The 22,428-nt window shown below is 37.0% G+C and overlaps 1 protein-coding gene across 1 annotated transcript; it reads left to right on the top strand.

Moving 5' to 3' along the window:
- Positions 1 to 748: 748 nt before the first annotated feature.
- qsox2 (quiescin Q6 sulfhydryl oxidase 2) lies at positions 749 to 20,409 on the top strand. Its single transcript, XM_053481500.1, has 12 exons — positions 749 to 1,132; positions 3,618 to 3,718; positions 3,881 to 3,929; positions 4,037 to 4,142; positions 7,399 to 7,489; positions 12,316 to 12,461; positions 12,651 to 12,791; positions 14,433 to 14,562; positions 14,639 to 14,761; positions 17,637 to 17,787; positions 17,966 to 18,154; positions 18,267 to 20,409. The coding sequence occupies exons 1-12, from the start codon at positions 877 to 879 to the stop codon at positions 18,746 to 18,748; spliced, it is 1,965 nt and encodes a 654-aa protein (XP_053337475.1). The 5' UTR covers positions 749 to 876; the 3' UTR covers positions 18,749 to 20,409.
- The last annotated feature ends 2,019 nt before the right edge of the window (positions 20,410 to 22,428 follow it).

Raw genomic sequence — 22,428 nt, forward strand, 5'->3', positions numbered from 1 at the left:
AGGAACTTACCGTACATGCTTTCTATATGCACTTATCTCATGCCAATTTACCTCCACCTTTAAGTTTTAAAGTTGGGAACAAATTAACCTTAAACTCAAGAACAGACTGTAGCTTGTGTACATAACTTAACATCAAATATGGTACTACACTGCTCAGTGTAGTAAAATGGAGTGTTTATGAGTATTTTTTCTCTCTCTCTTTGACCACTCCAGGAATCTGGGGCTTTCTATGTTAATGTGAGTATGTCTGTTGCCCTGTACTGGTTTGGCTTACATCCAGGGTGTATTCCCATCTCACAATTAGTGGGCTGGGAATCTGGAATAGTTTTTGCATTTAATGTTGTTGTTGGTCTTTTTGTTGGTCGTTGCTCCTCTTGTCGAGGAGTCACCACACCGGACCATCCTGTCCGCACGACAACTTGGCACAGGTTTTTATACCAGATGACCTTCCTAAAACAACCCTGCCATTTTTATGGGTGAGTTAGGGACCAGCACTGCCTCCAATGGCTGGGGTTTGGGAATTTAACCATGGGCTTCCGCATGGCAGAGGGTAAACCTATCATTGAGCCATCTATGCCTTAATTCTTGCATTTATTACACCTTTTTATGTACAAATATAACATAGACTCGGAACAGATTCTAGTTATTTTAAGGTTCTGTCGTGCAATGCAGACTGAAAGGGGATGTTCAATTATTTATGCCAGCTTTCAGAAAGATGCGCCAATTGAACGCAGACGGGAGGAGGAGGAGGAGGTCCTGCGCATAGTAAACGCCGTATTGATGCCACGAAGGCACCCTGTCCGTTCACCACTAGGTAGCTGCCTGAACGTAGAAGAACAACAGTTAATGTAGGGGCACTGCTCTGTTCCGTGCTAAATGCTTGTTTATTCATTTCGAATGGCAGTGCCACATTGCTTACAGGTTGTTATTTTTTGGGTTGCCATACTTCAGCATGGACAAGCCGGTCGGTTATACACTGAAGAAGACCCGCTGGTCATTTTAACCAGTGACACTCTGAAGCAGACCCTGTCCAACTCTTCCGCAGCCTGGCTGGTTCAGTTTTACTCGTCGTGGTGCGGACACTGCATCCAGTACTCACCCACATGGAAAGCGCTAGCGGGAGACGTGAAAGGTAAAGCAGGAAGATCAGCCGTTTTTTACCCCGGATTGCTAAGCCATTTTTCACTCTCCGTCTGCACGTAGTCATAGCTGCCTCGTAAAGCTAACGAGCTAATGGTTATAAAAAAGCGTCTGAGAAAACCATAAACTTACAGGAAATACCTGTTTATAATTCGTAGACGATTAACCAAGATGTAACCACAGACGGTTTATTATTATTATTATTAATAATAATAATAATAATAAAAAAATAAAAAGAAGTAACCGTGTACTTGTTAATGACTGATTCACGTGCCATATTGTTACATACTTACATAATAATAGCTATTATTATTATGGTTGTTGTTGTTGAGCACCTGTATGCAGCCACTCTGTTGATTAAACCCCTGTTTGTACAGCTCTTTTCACACAGCTGTTGAGTTTTTTTTTTTTTTTTTACTGATATCCCTAAGCATATAAGTCTTCTCTTCTAATCCAAGATTACATTGAATCCAATAAGATGTCTGATCTGACGAGAAAAAGTTACAGCTGACTCAAAAAGTAACTTTTTTGAGTCAACAGCTGCTACACCAAGTTGAAACCTTCCAGGCATGAAGGTGTGCAAATCTTTACTCCTCCTTTTTTGTTTGGCATTTTGCCTAACAGTTACTAAGCTGGGCATGTGGATGAGAGAATTTCTTATGAGAAACCAGAAAGGAGAACATGTACTGTACCATCAGGCATCCCGAATGCTGTCCTTGGATGACTAATGAATTAGATTAGATTAAAGACCTGATGCTCACTGCTAATTAGTTAGTCTTAAATGCACCGTGTATCCAGGCCATCCTCAGATATAATTTAGTATTCAATGCAGTTGAGGTTGATGATGCATTAAAGGCCTCCAATTTACCACGTCAACACAAAAGTGGATTAATTTATTACTGTCATGTCTACAAGTCACTAAAAGTAGACAAGGCTTTAACAGTGAAGAGTTTAAAGCTTGTTTTAGTGGATGCTATAGATTTGTACCTAAAGCTGTTTCTGAAATCATAAAGATTATCCTGTGCATGTTAATTAAAATCCAAGCAGCATAATATGCTTATATGGAAGCCTTGCCGGTGTGTTAAGGGAAGGTTTCAGATGTCAAACTCTGCATTTGGGTCAGGTAGAACCACAATTATCATTACTTTTATAACTAATAAATTTTACCACTACTGGAATATGGGAAAGTCATTGCAAAAATGTAGAAAGCTTTAGAATCATGTGTGTGATCATGTGTATCTGTGCAATTTTTTTGCCTATATGACAATTTTTTCGCTTAGTCATGTTTGTATAGTTGGTTAAAATGAAATAAAATTCTTTTCATTATATTGTCTAGGCTACGTCACTTTATACTGTACACTCCTGAGCTTTATATTCGTTTATTAAAATAAGAGTTAAACATAAAATGGCTATCATTCTCTGGGTTTTAAGGGCTATGGGATTCCTGCGTTTTTCAGTTCCTTTCGAGGCAGCGTGTAACTTGTGCTTTTAACTCTGGCATTCTTATTAGGGACACTGTCTGTTGTTAAAAGCACTGTACAAAAAAAATGTATACTGACCTAAAGTATTCATATTCTTTTTGTAATCATTTTAAATGGAAGCATTTTTGGGACAATAAACCCCTAACCCCACAATCACTAACTCACCACTCAACATCATATTTAAGAGCCAGAGAGAGATTAAAATTTCAGTAAAAAGGAATAGGTTTGACATTTCAGGCGACTGATGGAACCCAGCCATTTGTTCTGTTGAATGCATTAAGTCTGGTTTTGTTGCCACAAGCTGTCAGTCTGGTGGCTCGTGAGTAGCTGCCTACCAGCTGTTCCCTTTATAATAGGGGTCGGATGATCCTATTGTGCTGTGATGACCCTGGCGTGCATTCCCCCACATGACCCAAAACACTCTGAGCAGGTGAAAGAATAATTCAGCGGATCTGGTTAAAGGGGGTTTCTCTCTGGGGGGGTGTTCCTGGAGACTCATGATGTCCTCCAGCTATCCTATTCTTTGAACCCCAACTTCTAAACCACCTACTGCATCCTCTGTTTTTATTATTTTCCAATACTTTTGCTAGCCATACCCCATCTGCTTCTTTTATCCTTTGTTCTAATTGATTGTTGTCATCTGTTCAGCTCTACATGGGCTCAGTATTGCTTTCTGTGGTTACAGATGGTGCAGGAAACTAAAGATGTGTCTTATCATTTAGGGCTATTCCCAAGCTTACAGTAAACAGTACACCAAAACAAAAATTAAATCCCAGTGTGTCTGGAGTGCAAAATTCCTGCCATCCTAATTATATAATAAAAATAATAATTATATTATGATTGGACATGTGCACACCACACACATTATACTTAACTAAGGGCTCCTTTTTAACAGGTGCAGATGTGATGTGTACTTTGTGGAGGTGATGCTTTATAAAGTGCACTTTATCTACTGTCGTGTGAATTGGTCTATCTCTGAATTTCCTTTCACTACAGATTGGTCTCAGGCCATCCGTATTGGAGTTCTGGACTGTGCACATGAGAAGAACTTTGACATTTGTAAAGAATTCAGCATCCACTTCTACCCTACATTTCGGGTATATATAATTTAATAATTTACTATTGTAAATGTCTTTTTTTTAATTGATTTTATTGATTTTTTTAAATAAAGCCACAAACTGCCAAAAACATTCATAGATTCTGTGTTTCAGCATACATCATCCTTCTTGTTTTAGACCTTACTGTATTTTCTTTCACAGTACTTTAAAGCACATAGTACTACTTTTGACATTGGAAAGACATATCGAGGTGGGTCTAATGTATATTTTCTAATAATTCCAGATTTGTTGGTTTAATTTAGGCTTGTTTATTTATTTTTGACGGTTGTCTATCTAATTCATTTTGCTTGGTGTTAGGAGCTGATCGAGAGATTCAGACAGTAAGACAGCTGATGGTAAACTTCCTACAAAACCATACAAGGCAAGACTGGCCTGCTGGCTGCCCATCACTGGAACCTGCCAGGTCTGTTTACAAGCATATGAGGAGTATGAATTGCCCAGAGATTTAAAAATGTTTCTTCTTTTGACACATTTGGAACAAAGTTTCAAATAACTTTATGCTAAACCAAAGACGTACTAATGTACAATACACTGCAAGTCTTGAGCCTTTTTTTCTTTCCTTAATACAGTATTTTGCTTCCACAGAGCCAGAGCAATCTTAAGAAATAGTTCCTGAAGTTGTTGCCTTTTCCTTAATCTACATGATTAATTTAATTTAAAATAAAGAAAGTCGGTATGGATCAAGACTTTACTGTACACTATCGCTCAAAAGTTTGGGATGGAAACTTGCAAATTTATTTGTTTTGGTTTAGTGATTTATTTTCTACATTCTACAACAATACTAAAGTTTTTAAAAATATGAAAACACATATGGAATTAGGAACAACAGTTACTTGTTATTTTAAGACATGGAGGTCAGCCTTTCTGGAATAGTTTTTACAAGAAAAATATTGTCAACTTACAGGTCATGAGTAGCAGATATGTAAATCTAAACATTAACTGTTCAAAAGAGATTATTGCATATTTTTGACATCACTTCTACTTTACAATGTACTGTAGAACAACATAAAAAACCATAGAGTTTGAAAGTGATCCCAAACATTTGAGTGGTAGTGTATGTCCCTGAAAATACACTATACATATACAAAATTGGTATGTACATCCAGGGTAAGTTGTATGCTTTGTAAAAAAAACTTTGTGTATTTACACATGCTATACTATAGCAATATTGATCAAATATTTGTTTGTGCACACTCAGTGCCAGTGTCAAACACTGATAAAAATGGTGAAGGTTGCATCAGGAAGGGCGTGCCAAATCAAATATGCGGACTGGATGGTTGACTGTGATGCCTCCTTAAGGTAGCAGCAAAAAACAGCAATGCTGTTTGGGATACAGTGATGGGTTCTGTCTAATTATCTATCAGTCAATCAATCAATCAATCAATCAACATTTATTTATAGAGTACTTTACAGCAACCTAAGTTGAACCAAAGTACTACAGACATGTTCATCCATAAATAGCTTGCAACAGAGAGCTTTTGGAAAATTTGGAAAATTCCCAAATCTTACATGAGCCCAGTTCAGAGTTGGTGGACATGAATACATAAAATCTGTGTTACTTATTGCACGCTTGCTTTTTAGGCATAGTAGCTATACTCACTGGGCACTTAAAATTAGAAATTAGAAATATTATGCTTATACTGTGGCATTCAAGCATTGATTGGCACTAATAGGCCCAAAGTGTGCCAAGAATGAAGGAATGTTCCCCACACCATTTTACCACTTCCGCCAGCCTGGACTATTGACACTAGGCAGGTTTTCAGTCTTTACTGCAGCCTTAGATTTCTTTTCTTGGTTGACAAAAGTGGAATCTGACCAGGTCTTCTGCCATTGTAGCACATCTGCTGCAAGGTTCAACATGAACATTCCCAAGAAATCAAGAGGATAAGAAATACTCAAACCAGTCCACTTGGCATCAACAATCATGCCATGGCCAATATCACTGAAATCACATTTTTTATTTGCAGCTGCTGGTTTATTTGTATGATTTAATACATTGCACTGGTGTTGCATAATTGGTTGATTAGGTAATTGCATAAATGCTTGCGTGTGCAGGTGTCCCTAAAAATGTTCAGTTTAACTGCCACAACAACATGTTACCACAAATCATAACACTAGTTAGCTAAATTATAGAACTCAATTTGGATGCGTCTGACAGCCAACATATTAAGACACACATATTGCAGCAGATACATTGGAATTATCGAAAGTCAGTTTTTAAAAGCTTTGCAGTCAATGACCATGATAAACCAAAGCTGGAAAATAACAGGGGAAAGGATAACAGGGATTAATTAATTATTATTTTTTTATTGAAAATTTCATGACTGTGCAAATAAAACAGTTCTTTGTTATATATACAGTACAACAGATTAGAATATCATGAAAGGGTTTTTCTTCCAATAATTTAACAAAAAATGTGAAACTCCTATATATTATAGGTTAGTTTAATGTAAATGGCCAAAACACAATATTGGTGCTGATATTGTAAAAAAAAAAATTATGTCATACATAGAAAATGTGTGTTAAAGAAGCTACTTCTAAAGTTTATACAACATGGAAGTGACTAATTATGCTTCCCTAAAAAGTTGCTTTTGGACTTTTGGAGCCGTTTTGAATAGATGATTTTATATTTTCAGCGATATACTGTCCCGCTTTAAACGATAATTAAAATTGTTCCTACTTCTTGCAAAAACTTTTGATAAATTTGATAAAATTGGTAAAAGCTTCTAGAAGCATATGACCTGTAAAAATTTTTGGCTTAGATTAAAGCATTCCAATTTTTGGATTTTTGGTAAAAGATTAAATAAGCAAAAAAAAATCTGTATTTTGTAATTTTGCATTTTAGAATAATACACTTTCAGGTTTGTCTTTTAATGTGAAATCTAAATTGGCTAAGTTTCATCTGCATAACAGTTAAGATCATTGCAAGATTTTAATTAAAAAAAAAAGTTATACATATAAGCATTTTTATATACATACAAAAACTAAGCATGAATCAGGAGATAGAAAAAATCATAATAGGTTATGATCCTATCTGAAAATTCACTTTTTCACATAGATTGTGACATTTTTTAACATCAGTACTATGTTTTGGCTAATAGTGAATTATTTTAAGCTGTTTTAATTTCGATAGTTACAGCACCTAAGAATAAACTAAATATATTATTTGTTCAGTATATATACTATGTATCTCTTAGTCTAGTTCAGTACACACAACCACGATTATAGGGAAAACTGCTGACTTGACAGTTGTTGAGAAGATGATCATTGACACCTCCCACAAGTAGGGTAAGCCACAGAAGGTCATCGCTGAATGGGCTGGCTGTTTACAGAGTGCTGTATAGAAGAATATCCATGAATGTTGACTGAAAGGGATGTTAGAAAGGTAGAAGAGGAGTAAGGGGGGAAAAGTGTCAAGCACAGCCCGTTCATAATTTGGGAGAACTTTAAAAGGAGTGAAATAAGAGTGGAGTCAGTGCTTCTGGAGTCACCACACACACATGTCTCAGGAATAAGCTGCAACTTTTGCATTTTTAGTTTATGGTTTGAGGAATCCCCTTGTCTTGTCTTTCTCTGCAGTGTTAATATTAGTCCATTGCAAAATATTCAGTAGTGAGGGGGGCTATCATGCACTAATGTTGCTCTGCTACCTTTTACAGGACTGAGAGCATTCAGTCTTTGGTTGGACTGAAATCAGATCACTACACTGCAGTCATCATAGAGGATGGAGAATCTTATATTGGACGAGAGGTACATGCAATGACACCAGTCAATTTTTCTTTTTTAGATGATCAAGCAAAATTGCATCTGTGGATAATCTAGCCTGAGCTGAAAAGAAAAATGACACCAATAAACTCTTAAGCCCCTACCTGCTGGCCTAACATAAAGTAAAGCAAATATGTTTTTTTCTATGTAAATATATCAGTGAAAAAAAATAGTAAAGCAAGAAATTAAACTTTCTGTTACAGCCTTCAGACTTTTCTAGTAATTACCATTTAGTTATATGTTAATATAATTTAAGATTATCATTCTCAGCAGCCAGTCAGTTTACTTTATGTAATCAGAAATTTGTAGTGATGAGTGTTATTATTAAAGATCTCTCCACTTAGAGGCCCAAACATGTTGCGGTATGACAATGCCTATTTGACCTGGTGTGAAACTGGCCTGACCACCGAACAACTGGAGGACTGGAACACGGACTGCACAGGCTTTCTTTGCTGACATCAGTGCCTGATCTCACTAATGCTCTTATGGCTGTATGGGCAAATTCTCATAGCCATGCTTCAAAGTCTAATGAAAAGGTTCTTATGAAGGGGGAATAAATACAGAATGATATATGCAACACATACATATGTGTTACAGGCAGGTGTCTGCAAACATTTGGCTGTACCTGAAAACAGGAAATGTGAAAGGATTGTAACCACTAGCCAATTTTACACAAATAGGCATTATGATGAAAATTAATTTATATCCAAGCCCTGACCACTCTATATATGTTTTATACATTAATTATTATTTAGGACTAATAGTATATAACTGTTATACAATATACAATTTTGTTATATAACACTTCTTGCACTCACTAACCAGTCTAGTGGTAAGGTTTTACCTGCATTTCTTTATGCTCTTTCTCAAAAAATCTGCAGGTGTATTTAAATGGGTGCATCTTTCTCTCTCTCTTCCTCTGCCAACTCTTGCTTTAAACATTACAGAAGTAAAACAACACTAAGCTTGTTGTTGGAAAACTGTTCACTTCATGGTGTTGTGTAATGGCCTAAAGTGAAGTACTGTGTCCTGTTTTATACTTGATGCATCACTTTGTATGCATGTGCAGAAGCAGCAGTAATTAAAGCAACATTATTCCCACACTCATCTGTCTATTTGAAATGCAGCATTCCAAGATCAGAGCCAGAAATTCCCTGGCAAGTATGTGGGGGACTTTATGCACAGCAATATAAAACCCACTGACAATGTTTGTTTCTCTTTAATTTAACTGATCTGTTCTGTTGATATTGAAATGGGTTCTTGTCCCAACCCCGTATGAGTCTCTGAAGTATCTGTTCACAGATGAACATATAGTAGCGCTGTGGACATTTTGTGTCTCACTAATCTGTGTTTTGTGTTTCACTAATGCACAGTCTGCCACAGATGTAATAGTGGTGGTTTTTGAGATGGTGGTTATGATGATTGTGGGCATATGAGTGTGTTTCTGATTTAAGTGGAGAATGCAGTTAGTTACACAGTATGCTATTGAGTCTCACATCTGCATTCAGACTATAAACGTATGTATGATATGTGGAAATCCAAAGCGAGAAAGGAACATCTATGAGTGTTCTCTCAGAATCGTCTTGGGATTTATAATTGCTGCACTGCAGAACCTCAGGTTTTTTGGGTGGTGTGTTGAATGTGTGCACTGCAAGAAGTGGTTCTCAGTAATGATATATTTTGTACTGACAAGGATAAACAGGATGACCCAGTCAGTCATTATTATATCCAAGTGCTCTGCTTTGTAGTTGACTGTTGATTATTCAAACACTAGAGCATCACCTCATTTTTAACAGAAGTCTCTGAGTTTTGTGGCGCAAAATAGCTGTGCCTTGCACATGCAGGGTAATGTACAGATCATTGGCATTCATGACCATACACAGTTAAGTAGGGAGAAAAGCATTTCTTGGCAATTTTGCCAAATCCAGTAAATTTGTTGTATGTTTTGGCTTACACAATCACACAACAAAACTACAACATTGATGAATGAGGCCCAATATTTTTACATTGTCAGCTAACAGGGAATGCACTGTGCAGGTGATTTTATAGTTGGCCTTTAAAAATATTTCTAGTTATACAATATGCACTTCTGTATCTGTAGAAATGTGCAAACTCCTATTAGTGATAAACCTGGTATATTTTTTTTACCTGGTGAATTAGGGGCGCAAGGCTCCAAAATTTAGTCTTTCTTAATTCCATCACATGTCCTGGTACTTTTACAATGCATTTCAGTGCCTGACTATTGTTTTTTTCTGCCTTTCTGCTCAAGAGGCTGTAGCTTGGTTCTGATTCATTAACAAAGGTTTATTTTCAAAAATGGTAAATGGCTGCATGTCCTTGATTACCATGTTTACAATAGCCTCATCGAGCACTGCTGTGCGACAGTGCTAAGAGGATTATGGGGAAAAATTATGCTGACACACATATGGGTGGGTTGGATGCGCAGAAAACATGAACACCACTTAATGATTATCAGTATTTCGGTGGTAGGGGATTTGGGGATTTATGTATATATGATTTGATGATAATGAATTTTGCGTTCTCAGCCAATCATGTAGCTGTAGCACAATGCATAAGATCATGGCAGATATAGGACAACATCAATGTGGTTACATTCACATCAAACATCAGAATGTGGAGAGGATTCAGATTTTAGTGACATTGCCTGTGGCATGGCTAATGGTGATATGGTGGGATATGGTGGAATGGGAGATTCAAACAACACACGCAGCTGCATGTATGCTAATAGGTCACGTTTTACGGATACTGTTGTAATCCTGGGCAGGACCCCACCCCAAGCATGAATTCATGCTTTTGGTACCAAATCCTGATCCGTTTGTTGAAGCAGAAGACATTTTCCCAACCTTCAAATGTGCCGCTTCAAAGAGCCCTGTTCCTGACCAAAGCACATCCGTCTGTATTTCATGTCCCTACTTATTGGGATGTCTATCTACTCACCATGATGGTGGGGAAAAAAGCAGTATTTAAGCTCATTTATTCTTCCTCTCAGCTCCCGTCAATTTTTCAATTCTTCTCTGACCTCTCATCAGCAAGACATTGCTTCCACGGTTTAAAAATGATACAAAATCTTGGCTCAAGTTCACCTAGATACAGTTGAAGTCGAAAGTTTAAATACACAGGTTGAAATCATTCAAAAAGATTTCTCTTTAAACACTCAAACTATAGGTTTGCCATGTTGGTTATTTTATTCACTATAATCATAACTCTAGTGGGTCAGAAATTCACATACACTCAGTTGACTATGCCCTTAAACAGCTAGGAAAATTCCAGAAAATTATGTCATAGTTTAAGCATGTGATTGACCTTATTTGCGTCAATCGGAATGCCCCGATTGGATGAATTTTTAGGCATACCTTTAAACTCAGTGCCTCTTTGTTTGAAATTATGGAAAAATCAAATGAAATCAATCCAAGACCACAGGAAAAAATGTGGATGTCCACAAAGTAGTTCATACTTGGGAGCAATTTCCAAATGCCTGAAGGTACCACATTTATCTGTACAAACAATACTACTTAAGTATAATCACCATGGGACCACACAGCCATCATACTGCTCAGGAAGGCGACACATACTTTGGTACAAAAAGTTCAAATCAATCCCAGAACAAGAAAGGACCTTGTGAAGACACTGCAGGAAAATATGTAAAAACATATTTATATCCACAGTAAAACAAGTCCTATATCAATTTACCTTGAAGGGCTGCTCAGCAGGGTAAAAGTCACTGCTCTAAAACCACCAAAAAAGCGAGAAAATGGGTCTTCCAAATGGATAATGACCCCAAGCATTCTTCCAAAGTTGTGGCAAAATGGCTTAAGGACAATAACGGGTATTGGAGTGTGCCTGACCTCCATTTTAAAAAAAATTGGGCAGAACTGAAAAAGCAGGTGGAGGCAAGGGGGCCTAAAAACCTGAATTAGTTACACCAGTTCTGTCAGGGGAAATGGGCTAAAATTTCATCAACGTATTGTAAAAAGTTTATGGAAGACTACCCAAAACATTTGACCCAAGTTAAACAAGGTAAAGGCAGTGCTACCCAAATAGTAATTAAGTCGATGTAAATTTATGACCCATTGAAATGTGATTTAAAAAAAAGCTGAAATAAATCTTTTATTTCTGCCACAATTCTGACATTCTCATTTTCTTAAAATTAAATAAATTAAAACCTGATTTTAAATGTATTTGGCTTCTTGTTTCAACTGTAACTAAGCATGAAGCAAAGAGAAAAAAAACCTGCAAGTCCTTTCCCATAAACCTGAATTGTCTTTTTCAGTCAAATTGTATTTGTGTTTGTTCTGACCTCTCATGGTCTGTATTAAAGTTTTAGATCTACGTTAAAATATAAAATTCCACCTCAACTTGAGTAAAAAGTGTACATAAATTCAACGATTTATTCTCCATCCACCCTCCTTTTTATTCATCCATCTCTCCCTTCTTCCCATAGAAACTTAAGATACTTTTTAATCTTTAATCATTTAATCAAGTTACAGTATGGCCTAGCTAGTTTTGTGTTTACCATCAGCAAGTTGGATTTGTTTACATGGATTTCAGCTAGCCTGATGTAGGGATGGTGACTGTAATTTCCTAACAGTTACATTGATTGTTTTTCATAGTATACACATTCTAATTTTATATATAAAATGGTTCCTCAGTAAAGCCATGCAGTCACATCCAGTGTTAACTATTGCAGTTACACTGAAGGCCCAAACCTGAAATGTAAATCTCTGCTGCATATAGCCAGCACCATATCTACCCTTTTAGGTACAATGTACATATTGTTTTATTTTGTGTAGGTTATGTTGGACCTAATGCCATATGAAGGTGTCGTAGTGAAGCGGGCTCTGAATTCAGAAAAGGTCCTTATGGAAAAGCTCGGCATCACCACTACCCCTGCTGCCTACCTCTTTTACCCCAATGGAACACATGCAGGCATGGATGTGTAAGTCATTTACTTGACTCCAGACTAAGAACTTTGCTGTGCTGTAGTAATCTGTTCTGCTAGGACTTGTATTACAAACTATGGTTTATCTATGCTGCAGAGTAACATTACTCTTAAATGATATGTGAAGAATTAAAGTAAGAATTACATATTACTTTTATTAACTCAAAGTTCTTTTGATGGTCACAGGCAGAAGAAAATCCGCTTTTTCTTTTCCTCCTTCCTTAAACTTCTACCTGGTGTTCACCGGAAACAGACCTCTGTCCAACAGCCTGAAAAGGCAGCTATTAAAGATCAGAGCACAAGTGATCTGTTCAGAGAATTTGACAAGTAAGTTTTTCTACTTAAATGCTTTATGGAAAAATAACTTAATGCTGAACCCAAATTAACAAGACTGAAAAGTATCTTATTAATTTACAACCACATTTAAACAGACAGGGTGAGCTATGATAAATAATAATAAATGCTGTAGCACTGCTCTTTAGTGTTTGGGGGAGAGCTGGAAACTTCAGAGACACTAATTTTGTGAATGAATACAACTTCTCTAGCAGATTCTTTGTTGCATTGCATTTTTTTAAATAATTTAGCAGCATCAACCATATACTAGTACTAATAGTTTTGAAAGTGAGGAATTACTTCAGACTTTCAAAAAGGTTTGCATGTCATTTTCGATTTATTTTGAGTAGTGAAGTGATGATATGGTGGTAAACAGACAAATAGACAAATAAAATATGTTTGTTCTTGTGTAAAACAGATCTCTTTTGCCCATAAAGTTACTAGTCAAAAGCGGTGGAAAATGTGAATTGCAGCTGAGAAACAAAGCATAATTTAAAAATATAATTTAATTTTTATATTTAGGCATGAGCAAATTATTAATGGTTAAGTTATACAGTACAAAGGACTGTTAGGAGCTTAGCTGAACATTTGTAAGCAAGGAATTTTAGGGCTTTTCTTTTTATGAATCTTCTGAATTACGTGACCATGAGCTTTGTGCAGTAAAATATAATCATTGTATTGACAATGTCTTTTTTGCCGAAGAGATACACTATCAGAAAAAAGCTATTAAACAATATATTTGCTTGTCATTGTTTGTTTTTTTTTGGTTACACAACGAGAATGATGTGAATACATGATACGAAAAAGAGGTAGTACAGGTTCTGCAAAGTCATGCTACAATAAATGAATTCCACATCAAACGGTTTTCTTTTCACCTGCTTGGCCATTCCTCATGTCACCCTCCTCTCTCTTCCCCCTCACATGGGTATTAAATTTTCCCACAGATTTTTCAATTCCTTATCTACAAAAATTTAAAAAGTATGAACGCACTGTCGTAATAGTGAAGCTCTTTGGCTATTTTATTGCAACATATTAACCCTGCGCGCCTTGTCTTTGTGATTGTTGATCTTTTTATCATAAAGAACTGCATTAGCTGAAACAAATAGTCCTCAGTGCTGAATGGTTTTGAGTGATGTTTCCAGAAGCTGCATTATAATTGGCCAAAAGTTTGTAAAATTGCCCTGAAGTGGGAAAAGAACAATGCAGTTTTTCGCACAGTGAAATTCTGTTGTTGTGAAATGTTCTATTGGGAGGTTATTGGTTAAAAAATATTATTGACAGGCCAAAAAAAATTGCTGTGTAAATCCGCCTTTGGTGTGTAAACACCTTAAGTGTTTATGTTTATGTAGTGAATATATTGTACTGTAAGAATTGTTGAAGCACCATGCTGACAAGCATTAAATGGCCTCTTCCTGTAAAATGGCCACATTGTATGATAAACTACCGAACACTTGAGTACCTTCTCTAGACTTCCTGCTTGTGAATTTATTAAGTAGACACTTCTATGTCTGGTGATTAAAAGATTGAAAAGAAATGTTCTATCCTAGTAGAATAAGTGATACAGAATACATTTCGAAATAATAAACATTTAAATTAATTGTTAATTTAAAATATAATAACGTTTTTGTTTTTTAGGTCTAAAGTGTACATGGTCGACCTGGAGTCTGGCCTCCATTACCTACTAAGAGTGGAGCTGGCAGCTCACAAGACATTAGAGGGAGCAGAACTGAAAACCTTTAAAGACTTTGTCACAGTAGTGGCTAAGGTAGGACCCATTAATATACATTTTTGTAATTTTGTCCACTGACAAGACACCTAACAACTTGTATCCCTGACCTCAGCTCTTTCCTGGACGCCAATCTGTAGTTAAGCTTTTGGAGACACTACTGGAATGGCTGATCAGTCTACCACTGGATAAAATTCCCTATGAAGCCATTTTGGACCTGGCCAACAACAAAATGAGGGTGAGACTTAATATGGACACACTTTTACTGCACCAAAGCAAACTCCAATAAGAAAAAACATAAATATTAATAGCATAGAATTAGAATGGAATGTGATGCCTACACAGTTTGTTACTTATTATTAAAACAAAATCCCAGGATGATTTATTCTGTTATGCTTAGCCCATAGAGTTATGGCTTTACCCAAGAACAATCTTGGCCAATTTTTATTTCTTAATTATGCCTTGATATCATGACATATTTTCACACCTTCATCCAGTGGCAAAGTCTAAATCAGACCAAAACTGAGACTTTAGCTTTGTTTGCTATTTGATTTTGTTTAGTAAAACACTGCACATAATTAAAGTTTAAAAAGGTAAACAAACTTTGCCAAATGTTTATAAAAATTAAATAAATCACCCAAAACAGGCTTTGCTTTAAATAAATGATTATACAATTATTTTAATAAAAATGTATTATTTTGTGCATCAAATATATATGTCAACTTAAATGTTGTTTGATTGTCCAGATATTTAGAATACTTGGCAGAAATGCAGTGCTGCAGCTCAGGTCGCCTCGTGGCTCAGTCTAATAGCTGAAAACTGCAAATGCTTTCCATAACCCAAAAAACAAAACTTCCTGATTTTAGGTTGATTTGGGGCAAAATCTTTTTCTCACTGCAATCAGCCCATGCTAGAAGTAACTTGGAAACAGACTGAGATCACCTCGGACACTATAAGAATGTTTTGGACCACAACCAAATGTGATTGGTCTGTTCACACCCACCCAGATGAACAGCCCCAGGGGGAAATCCTCACCTTGCTTTAGACAGTGTGATAGCTTAGAAAAATAACTAAAGGATTTATAATTTGTAAACACATTCTATGGATAGGTAGTGAAGGGTCCACAAACATGTGAAAAGAAAACAAGGTATAAACCATTTAATTAATTTTTTTAGTCAATTATTATATAATAATTATTGTATGTAGGGCAACAATGCTAGACAAAATATGTGATCTGTTATCTGTATTCATACTTGCATCTATACATTCATAGATAGATACATACAGTGCTGACTGGAAGTTTTTAGACTGTTTTAAGTTTTCCACATTTTGTTATGTCCGATTAAAAACATTATTTTAAATAAAGACAATACTCCACAATGACAAAGTAAAAACAGGCGTTTATAGTTTTTTGACTGAAGTATCCCAGTTACACTATTAATTATTACTTATTATCACGTATCATCACTTTAATACTTGGTCAGAGCACCTTTGGCACCAATGACAGCCTCAAGTCTGCTTGTGAATGATGCTACCAGCTTTGCACACCAATCTTTTGGAAGTTTCATCTATTCTTCTTGGCAGTGTCATCTTAGCCCGGTTGAATGGGCATTTTCAGATGCTCTGTTGGGTTCAGGTCCAGATTCAGGCTTGGCTCCTCCTGGAAATTCACAAAGTTGTACTAAAGCCACTCCTGTGTTTTCTTGGCATTATACTTTGAGTCATGTGTCTCTTTTAAATAGATTGACAAAAAGCTATAAACACGTTTTACTTTGCTGTTGTGGAGTAATGTGAAAAAACTGATCCGAAAATATTTTAAGGTGAGTGTGAAATGTAAGAAAATGTGGAAAACTTACAAGTCTGAATACTTTTAAACTGTAAATATGGGGGCATTTAAATTCAGCCGGAACTAGTGATGAATGTTCTTGTGAATGAGGGCATAAGATTGATTTACATTTAAAGAAGTCTTCCTTCAAAATATTTAGCCACCTGAAACCCTGATCCTTGAAAACGACAGATAACCTGTTGCCAACTAACGGAAGAGACGCATCTGTCTGTATAAACCATACACACAATCATTCACAAACATCATTTGCACATTACAGGAACTCAGCTGGGAGTTATTGCCATTTCACCCGTACAGTCCCATTACTTTGGTAGGGGATTATATAAAAGAATAAAAGTAGTTTTTACTCTCATAACTGTGTTCTTTTGTTCTTCACAACCAAAAGTTCCTGTTTTGACTAATTATTTAATCAGTCGTGTTGCAGTACCACAGTGCATAAACAAGTCAAGAACTTCTGTTTTTATTCACAATAAACATCAGAAGCTGCATGAATTCCTAAGAACAGCATAACAGAATGCACAACCCATTTAACCTTTGGGTCAGACAGCCAGACGGATTGACCCAAACTAGATTATTTAAGATTGGGAGAAAACATCCTGTCTTTAACTGTCTTATTTGGGTGAATCTGAGCCCATGATAGCCTTCGGTACCTGTGCTTGGCTGGCTAAAGTGAACCCTAATGTGGCCTTCTGCTGTTGGAGCCCATCCACCTCAAGGTTCAGTGTATGCTCTTCTGCTTACCATGGTTGTCAAGAGTGCTTATTTGAGTTACTATAGATTTCCTGTCAGCTCAGGTTAGTCTGGTCATTCTCCTCTGATCTCTCTCATTAAGAATGTGTTTCAGGCTGTTTTTTCTCCCCACTATTGTTTCTAAACTCTAGAGACAGTTGCGTATAAAAAAAAACTCTCAAATCCTGAAGTACTCAAACCTGCCCATCTCGCACCAAAATGCCATGCTTAAAGTCTCTGAGATTACAATTCTTCCCTGTTCTGATGATTGATGTGAACATTAACTGAAGCTTTTGACCTGTATCTACATTACTGTATGCGTTGTGGTGCTGCCACATGGCTGATTAGTTAACTTCCTTCATGAAAGATAAAATTAAACGAAGAGTTTTAGATATCTGTCCATATATTAATACTGATAGCAGATCACTTTCTTTGTCTAACACCAGACAAAAGAGAACCAGAAATTTAATGTGCAAAATGTTTGCTTAAATGAATGTAACTGGTTTAGTAACTGTTGCATTTTGCTTTGTTGTGCCAGATCTCCGGACTTCATCTGAGTGAGCGTGTGCAGTGGCTTGGCTGCCAGGGCAGCAGTGTGGCACTCAGAGGATACCCCTGCTCCCTTTGGACCCTTTTCCACGTACTCACAGTGCAGGCTGCCAGCCGGCCGGATGCTCTCGCCAACACGGGTATGAAGAGCCAAGCGCTTTCAGATTTCCTCAATTTAACAGATGAAAAGCCTTTATTTTATATTAAGTCATTAAATGAATGATATGGGATCTGTTCAAGGTGTTTGTAGAAATTTTTGCAGTGGTTATGTTCATACTGAAATTTTCATAGTTTGGTAACTATGACTCGTTCTCTCAGCGCTGGAGGATGATCCATTGGCCGTTCTACAAACAATGCGACAGTATATTGGAACATTCTTTGGCTGTCGTGAGTGTGGAAAACACTTTGAGGAGATGGCACAGGAATCCATGAGTCAGGTGAAGTCTCTGGATGAAGCAGTGCTCTGGTTATGGAGGAAACATAATCAGGTTAATGCAAGACTAGCAGGTAAGTTGCCGAACTTAAATATGGATTGGTGGAACAGATGATCTGCACTGCAATATTTTTAAGAATTATTATATTATAATTAAATAATACAGTCATTTTTATTTTCATATAGGGTCAATGAGTGAAGACCCCATGTTTCCTAAAACGCAGTGGCCCACTCCTGATCTCTGTCCAACATGCCATGAAGAACAGGATGGGCTTCATGTATGGAATGACGACATGGTCCTTGTTTTCCTCAAAAAGCATTATAGTGCTGCCAACATCTCCCCCCAAAACACCAGTGATGTCCATCCAGAAGCTGGCACAGTTGCAGTTAACAAAGCCATATCAACCCCATCCAGTGAGCTTATTAAAGGGTTGAAGCCATCTCCTAAAGGTGTTCCAAAGCACATGAAGCAAATTGATAAACATGGATCTGGAGGCATCCAAAAGGATCCTAACCTCCCATTCCTGGGACTGGGCTTCTCCGGTGTGGACATGAGTCTTTGTGTCCTGTTGTACGCGTTCTCTTGTGTCTTTCTCATGCTCATGTTCTTCTTCTTTCGTGTTCGCTCCAAAAGGTGGAAAATTAAAAACCACAGGCCATATGTATAGCAGTTAAACCTTACATTCAGAAACTTTTAGGAAAGACTTCAGTTGTGTGATATAGGAAACTCCTGTTAGGGGTCGAAGAAATTTATTTATTTGGTTATTGTATGGTCCTGCTTTGTAAGTTTTGCTGTGGTGAAACTAATGTCCTAATTGCGAGGGTGATTTATGAATTTCATAGAAATTAGGATCATGTTTCTGACCTACTTGTAAGGTCAAACTCGAAATGGATGTTTTTTCAGTCCTGATACAAGCAGGGGTGATGTTTAAAAGGTCACAACTGTTTTACAAATATTTTAATCAAAAGACTCCTGAGGTCTAAGAGGTCTATTTTTATGGAAAGTTGTAAGTATAACAGATATTTATAGACATTTTATGAAAGCAGTGAGTGACCCTAAAAGCAAATTGTGGAATTGTTTACCCCATCAGCGAGTGTTAGCGGTAAAGTTGACACCCTTTAAATCACTGCCTTCTAATGACCTGCAATTAAACTGGAAACACAAGTGACAAAGGATTTGATTGCATTTAACTTCCAGGTATGTGTAAGTAGGTAGTCTGTACTACGGACCTTTGGCTTCATGGTTAATGGCCTTTATCGGACCTCATCATTAATTCAGTTCACACAGTGTTCTGTGATGTGATGGGGTTCTCAGTTGTGTGCCAGTGCACTGAACCATTTACTAGACTTTTTTCTTTCAGGCTGTTATATTATACATGCATTGGACGTTAATGCATCAAGCATCATTTCCTCAGGCTCACATGATTGTAGCCCTTTTTGTATACACTGATGGAGTTCAGTGCAGCTGATTTTTGTGCCCACATTTCCTTGTCTGTCTAGTGCTTTAAAACCAAAACAGTTGGTATGGTGTTGAACCTATTTTAATAGCTCTGTTTGTCAACTACTGTGAAATGATGTTGTGTTATCTCACTGAAAGCACACTTAAATTATTGATAGGGAAATTGACTGTCTTAATGCATCTGTTTGAATGATGGGAATATGATAGGAATTGCTTATCCTGACTGGTGAATTATGACTGTTTCAAATCATTGGAGGAATATTGTGAATTGAGTACATAATAGGTTATGATTATCACGAACCATAGTTTTAAATTTTGTGTTAAGCCATCTTTTTTTCAGGTGACCTGAAGTGTTTAATATCCAAGTGTACTGTTTTTTTTTTGTTTGTTTGATTGTTTGTTTGTTTTGTTTTTTTGGACAGGATGATTTTTGTTTAGGAAGGATGTGTAAATACTGTAAAATTTGTTTCACTCCCGTTTTCATTTTTCAGGATTTGATGTTCTTTCTCATTTATTTATCTGCATTAAATGTGAACTTTTTTTAAGCTGGTAAAGCAGCCATGTACTTCAGTGTACCTGGTTTGATGAATTAGCCTTACTAATTGACTGCTTCTGTGTTAGGAAAGTAAGCAAACAAACCTCTCCCATGTCCATAGCTACACAAAAAAAGTGGCCTTTTCAGCTGCTAAAAATGCATTGTTTTATTTTCAGTAGTTTTAAAAAAGGAGTATTTTTATGTGAAGGGTATTTTTGGAGTTATCATGTATCCAGTGTTGTGTAGCTGGTCCCGTCTTAAAAGAGGAATTGCAACCTTTTGTATAAGGAAAATTGTAACTTGATTGAAAAATAAAATGTGTTTATTGATATTAATTATAACTGTGTTCTTACTGAGATTTTTGGATTTCTCATAAACAGTTGAGTTAAGTTGTCTAAACACTACTGTAAGATTACTGTGGATGATACACACAGATATCCTAACCTGAAGACTGTGATTGCCAAAAAATGTTCACACTATCCAGTGCCACCCAGAGGAAGATTGGATGTCTTTTGAGTGAAGCTGCCCTCCCCCAGAGCATGTTTAAAAATGTCTTAGACGAAGCGCATTGCCAGACGTTGTATCTGCCTGAGATTTCTTTTAATAAATTTAATTGATCTAGCTTCTTAAAATGTAAACAATCTGGTAACTACTTCAACCCTGACTAGGCAGGTGCAAAACAAAAAAAAAACAACAAAAAAAAAACAGTATGACTAATTATGTTACTTTTGATTATGGAAGTCTATGTGATCATCAAAATTGTAATCTGAGATAGTTGGTTAAATGTAAAATTCAGGTCTGATCAGTTTATTGGGACCTTCGCATAACTATGCTTAACACAACCAAAAGTTGTAAGAAGTTTTTAAAGGAAGCTAGAAACGCATAGCAAGCACAACAATATAGCTAAATTATAACTTGGTATCATTTAGAAAATTATAAGTAAAAAAATTGTTAAATTAGGTTAAAAACTCACAAAATTAAAATGACAGAAAAGCAAAAAAAAGTTGGCAAGAAAAGTAAAAAAGAAAAAACTTCCTGTTTCCTCCAGGGGGCAGTATGGAGGCATAGCTTTCTCCTCCATGCCTCAGACTGCAGTCTCTTTTCACTGGGGACATCATACGTGTGACCATGCAGTCTCTCTTTTGCTAGCATCCTGCCTGTCAGCTTAATAGCTGTTGATATCGGCACACTCTCTTCAAGAACAAATGTGCAGCAGTTTGCCTAAGTCACTAAATCAGTGATGTAGAGATTTGCCCTAAAATAAGACAAAAATCGGTTGTTAATAATAATAATAATAATAATACAATAAAAAAAGTTTGATGACTGTTTTTGAGCAAAGTTAAACATGAGGTAAAGTGAAATTTACAATGAAATGAACATACAGTATACGAGAGAAATTGACCAGCTTATGTTGAAACGGTAAGATTTGGTGGAGTTGGCGGTGGGAGGGGGGGTTTGTGACACAGTTTCACAGTTTTTTCAGAAGACCAGACAGTCAGGTGAGCTCATCCACTACTGCACTTACAAGGACATATGTCTGACAGACATTACAGATATAAAGCTTTCCCTCTAATATTAGACACGCAGCCAGCATGTTCCTGATGTTTTTATGTTTCTCTTAAATAGTGCTGACTCATGCTCCACTGGCGTCTTAGCCTTAAAAGGCAATGAGTCAAAGGCAGGGCTTCAGTACACCCCCCCTCCACCACCCTCCACTTTCACATCTACTGTGCTGAGTGATGCTGCTTTACCACCCTGCTGCTCCATATAGTCTGCCTCACACTGCAGTGGTTCAGCTTTCCGTCTCACAAATAATGACAATTTCACACTCCTAACACTTTGTCAAAAAGCCTGCTCTTTGTCATTTTTAGGTAGAGACATGACGGCAGAAGCAGTTTGGAGGCTGAGTCTGCACCTGCTTTGCGTTTTTTCCCCTCATCTGGCTCTTATCGGAGGAGTATCTGTCTGATGCCGTGTTGGCACATCTGATTGGGTATGCAGACTCTGTACTGAGCATGCCAGCCTGTGACAGGGACTGCATTGCAGCGCTGCTCGCCTGGCACGCTCCATTTGTCTGCCTTTAATGTAAATAATCGGAGGTGGGATGGGGAGGGGGCTCCTGATGGATTATGTGACTGCGCCTGTTTCAGTCTCGGAGGATGACATGAGATGAATTCTCCCATTTCTCCCTTCTTCCCCATCTCTTGATTGCTCTAATAAAAGTAAGCCATTGCTTTGGCTTTGCCCAGCTTTTTGTCTCTATAGCACATGCACGAGTTATACTCTGCAGGGCAATTATCTGCATCAGCCTCATTCTCTCTCTCCCTGTTCTCTTTTGCTCTCTCTCTCCCTCA

This window comes from Clarias gariepinus, chromosome 21 (assembly GCF_024256425.1).
Source record: "Clarias gariepinus isolate MV-2021 ecotype Netherlands chromosome 21, CGAR_prim_01v2, whole genome shotgun sequence".
Lineage (NCBI taxonomy): Eukaryota > Metazoa > Chordata > Actinopteri > Siluriformes > Clariidae > Clarias > Clarias gariepinus.

Coding starts and splice junctions, on each gene's coding strand:
- qsox2 (XM_053481500.1), top strand. CDS start 877: ATGCTTGTTTATTCATTTCGAATGGCAGTGCCACATTGCTTACAGGTT. Junction 7,490..12,315: donor AATCTTATATTGGACGAGAG/GTACATGCAATG, acceptor TATTTTGTGTAG/GTTATGTTGGACCTAATGCC. Junction 18,155..18,266: donor GGTTAATGCAAGACTAGCAG/GTAAGTTGCCGA, acceptor ATTTTCATATAG/GGTCAATGAGTGAAGACCCC.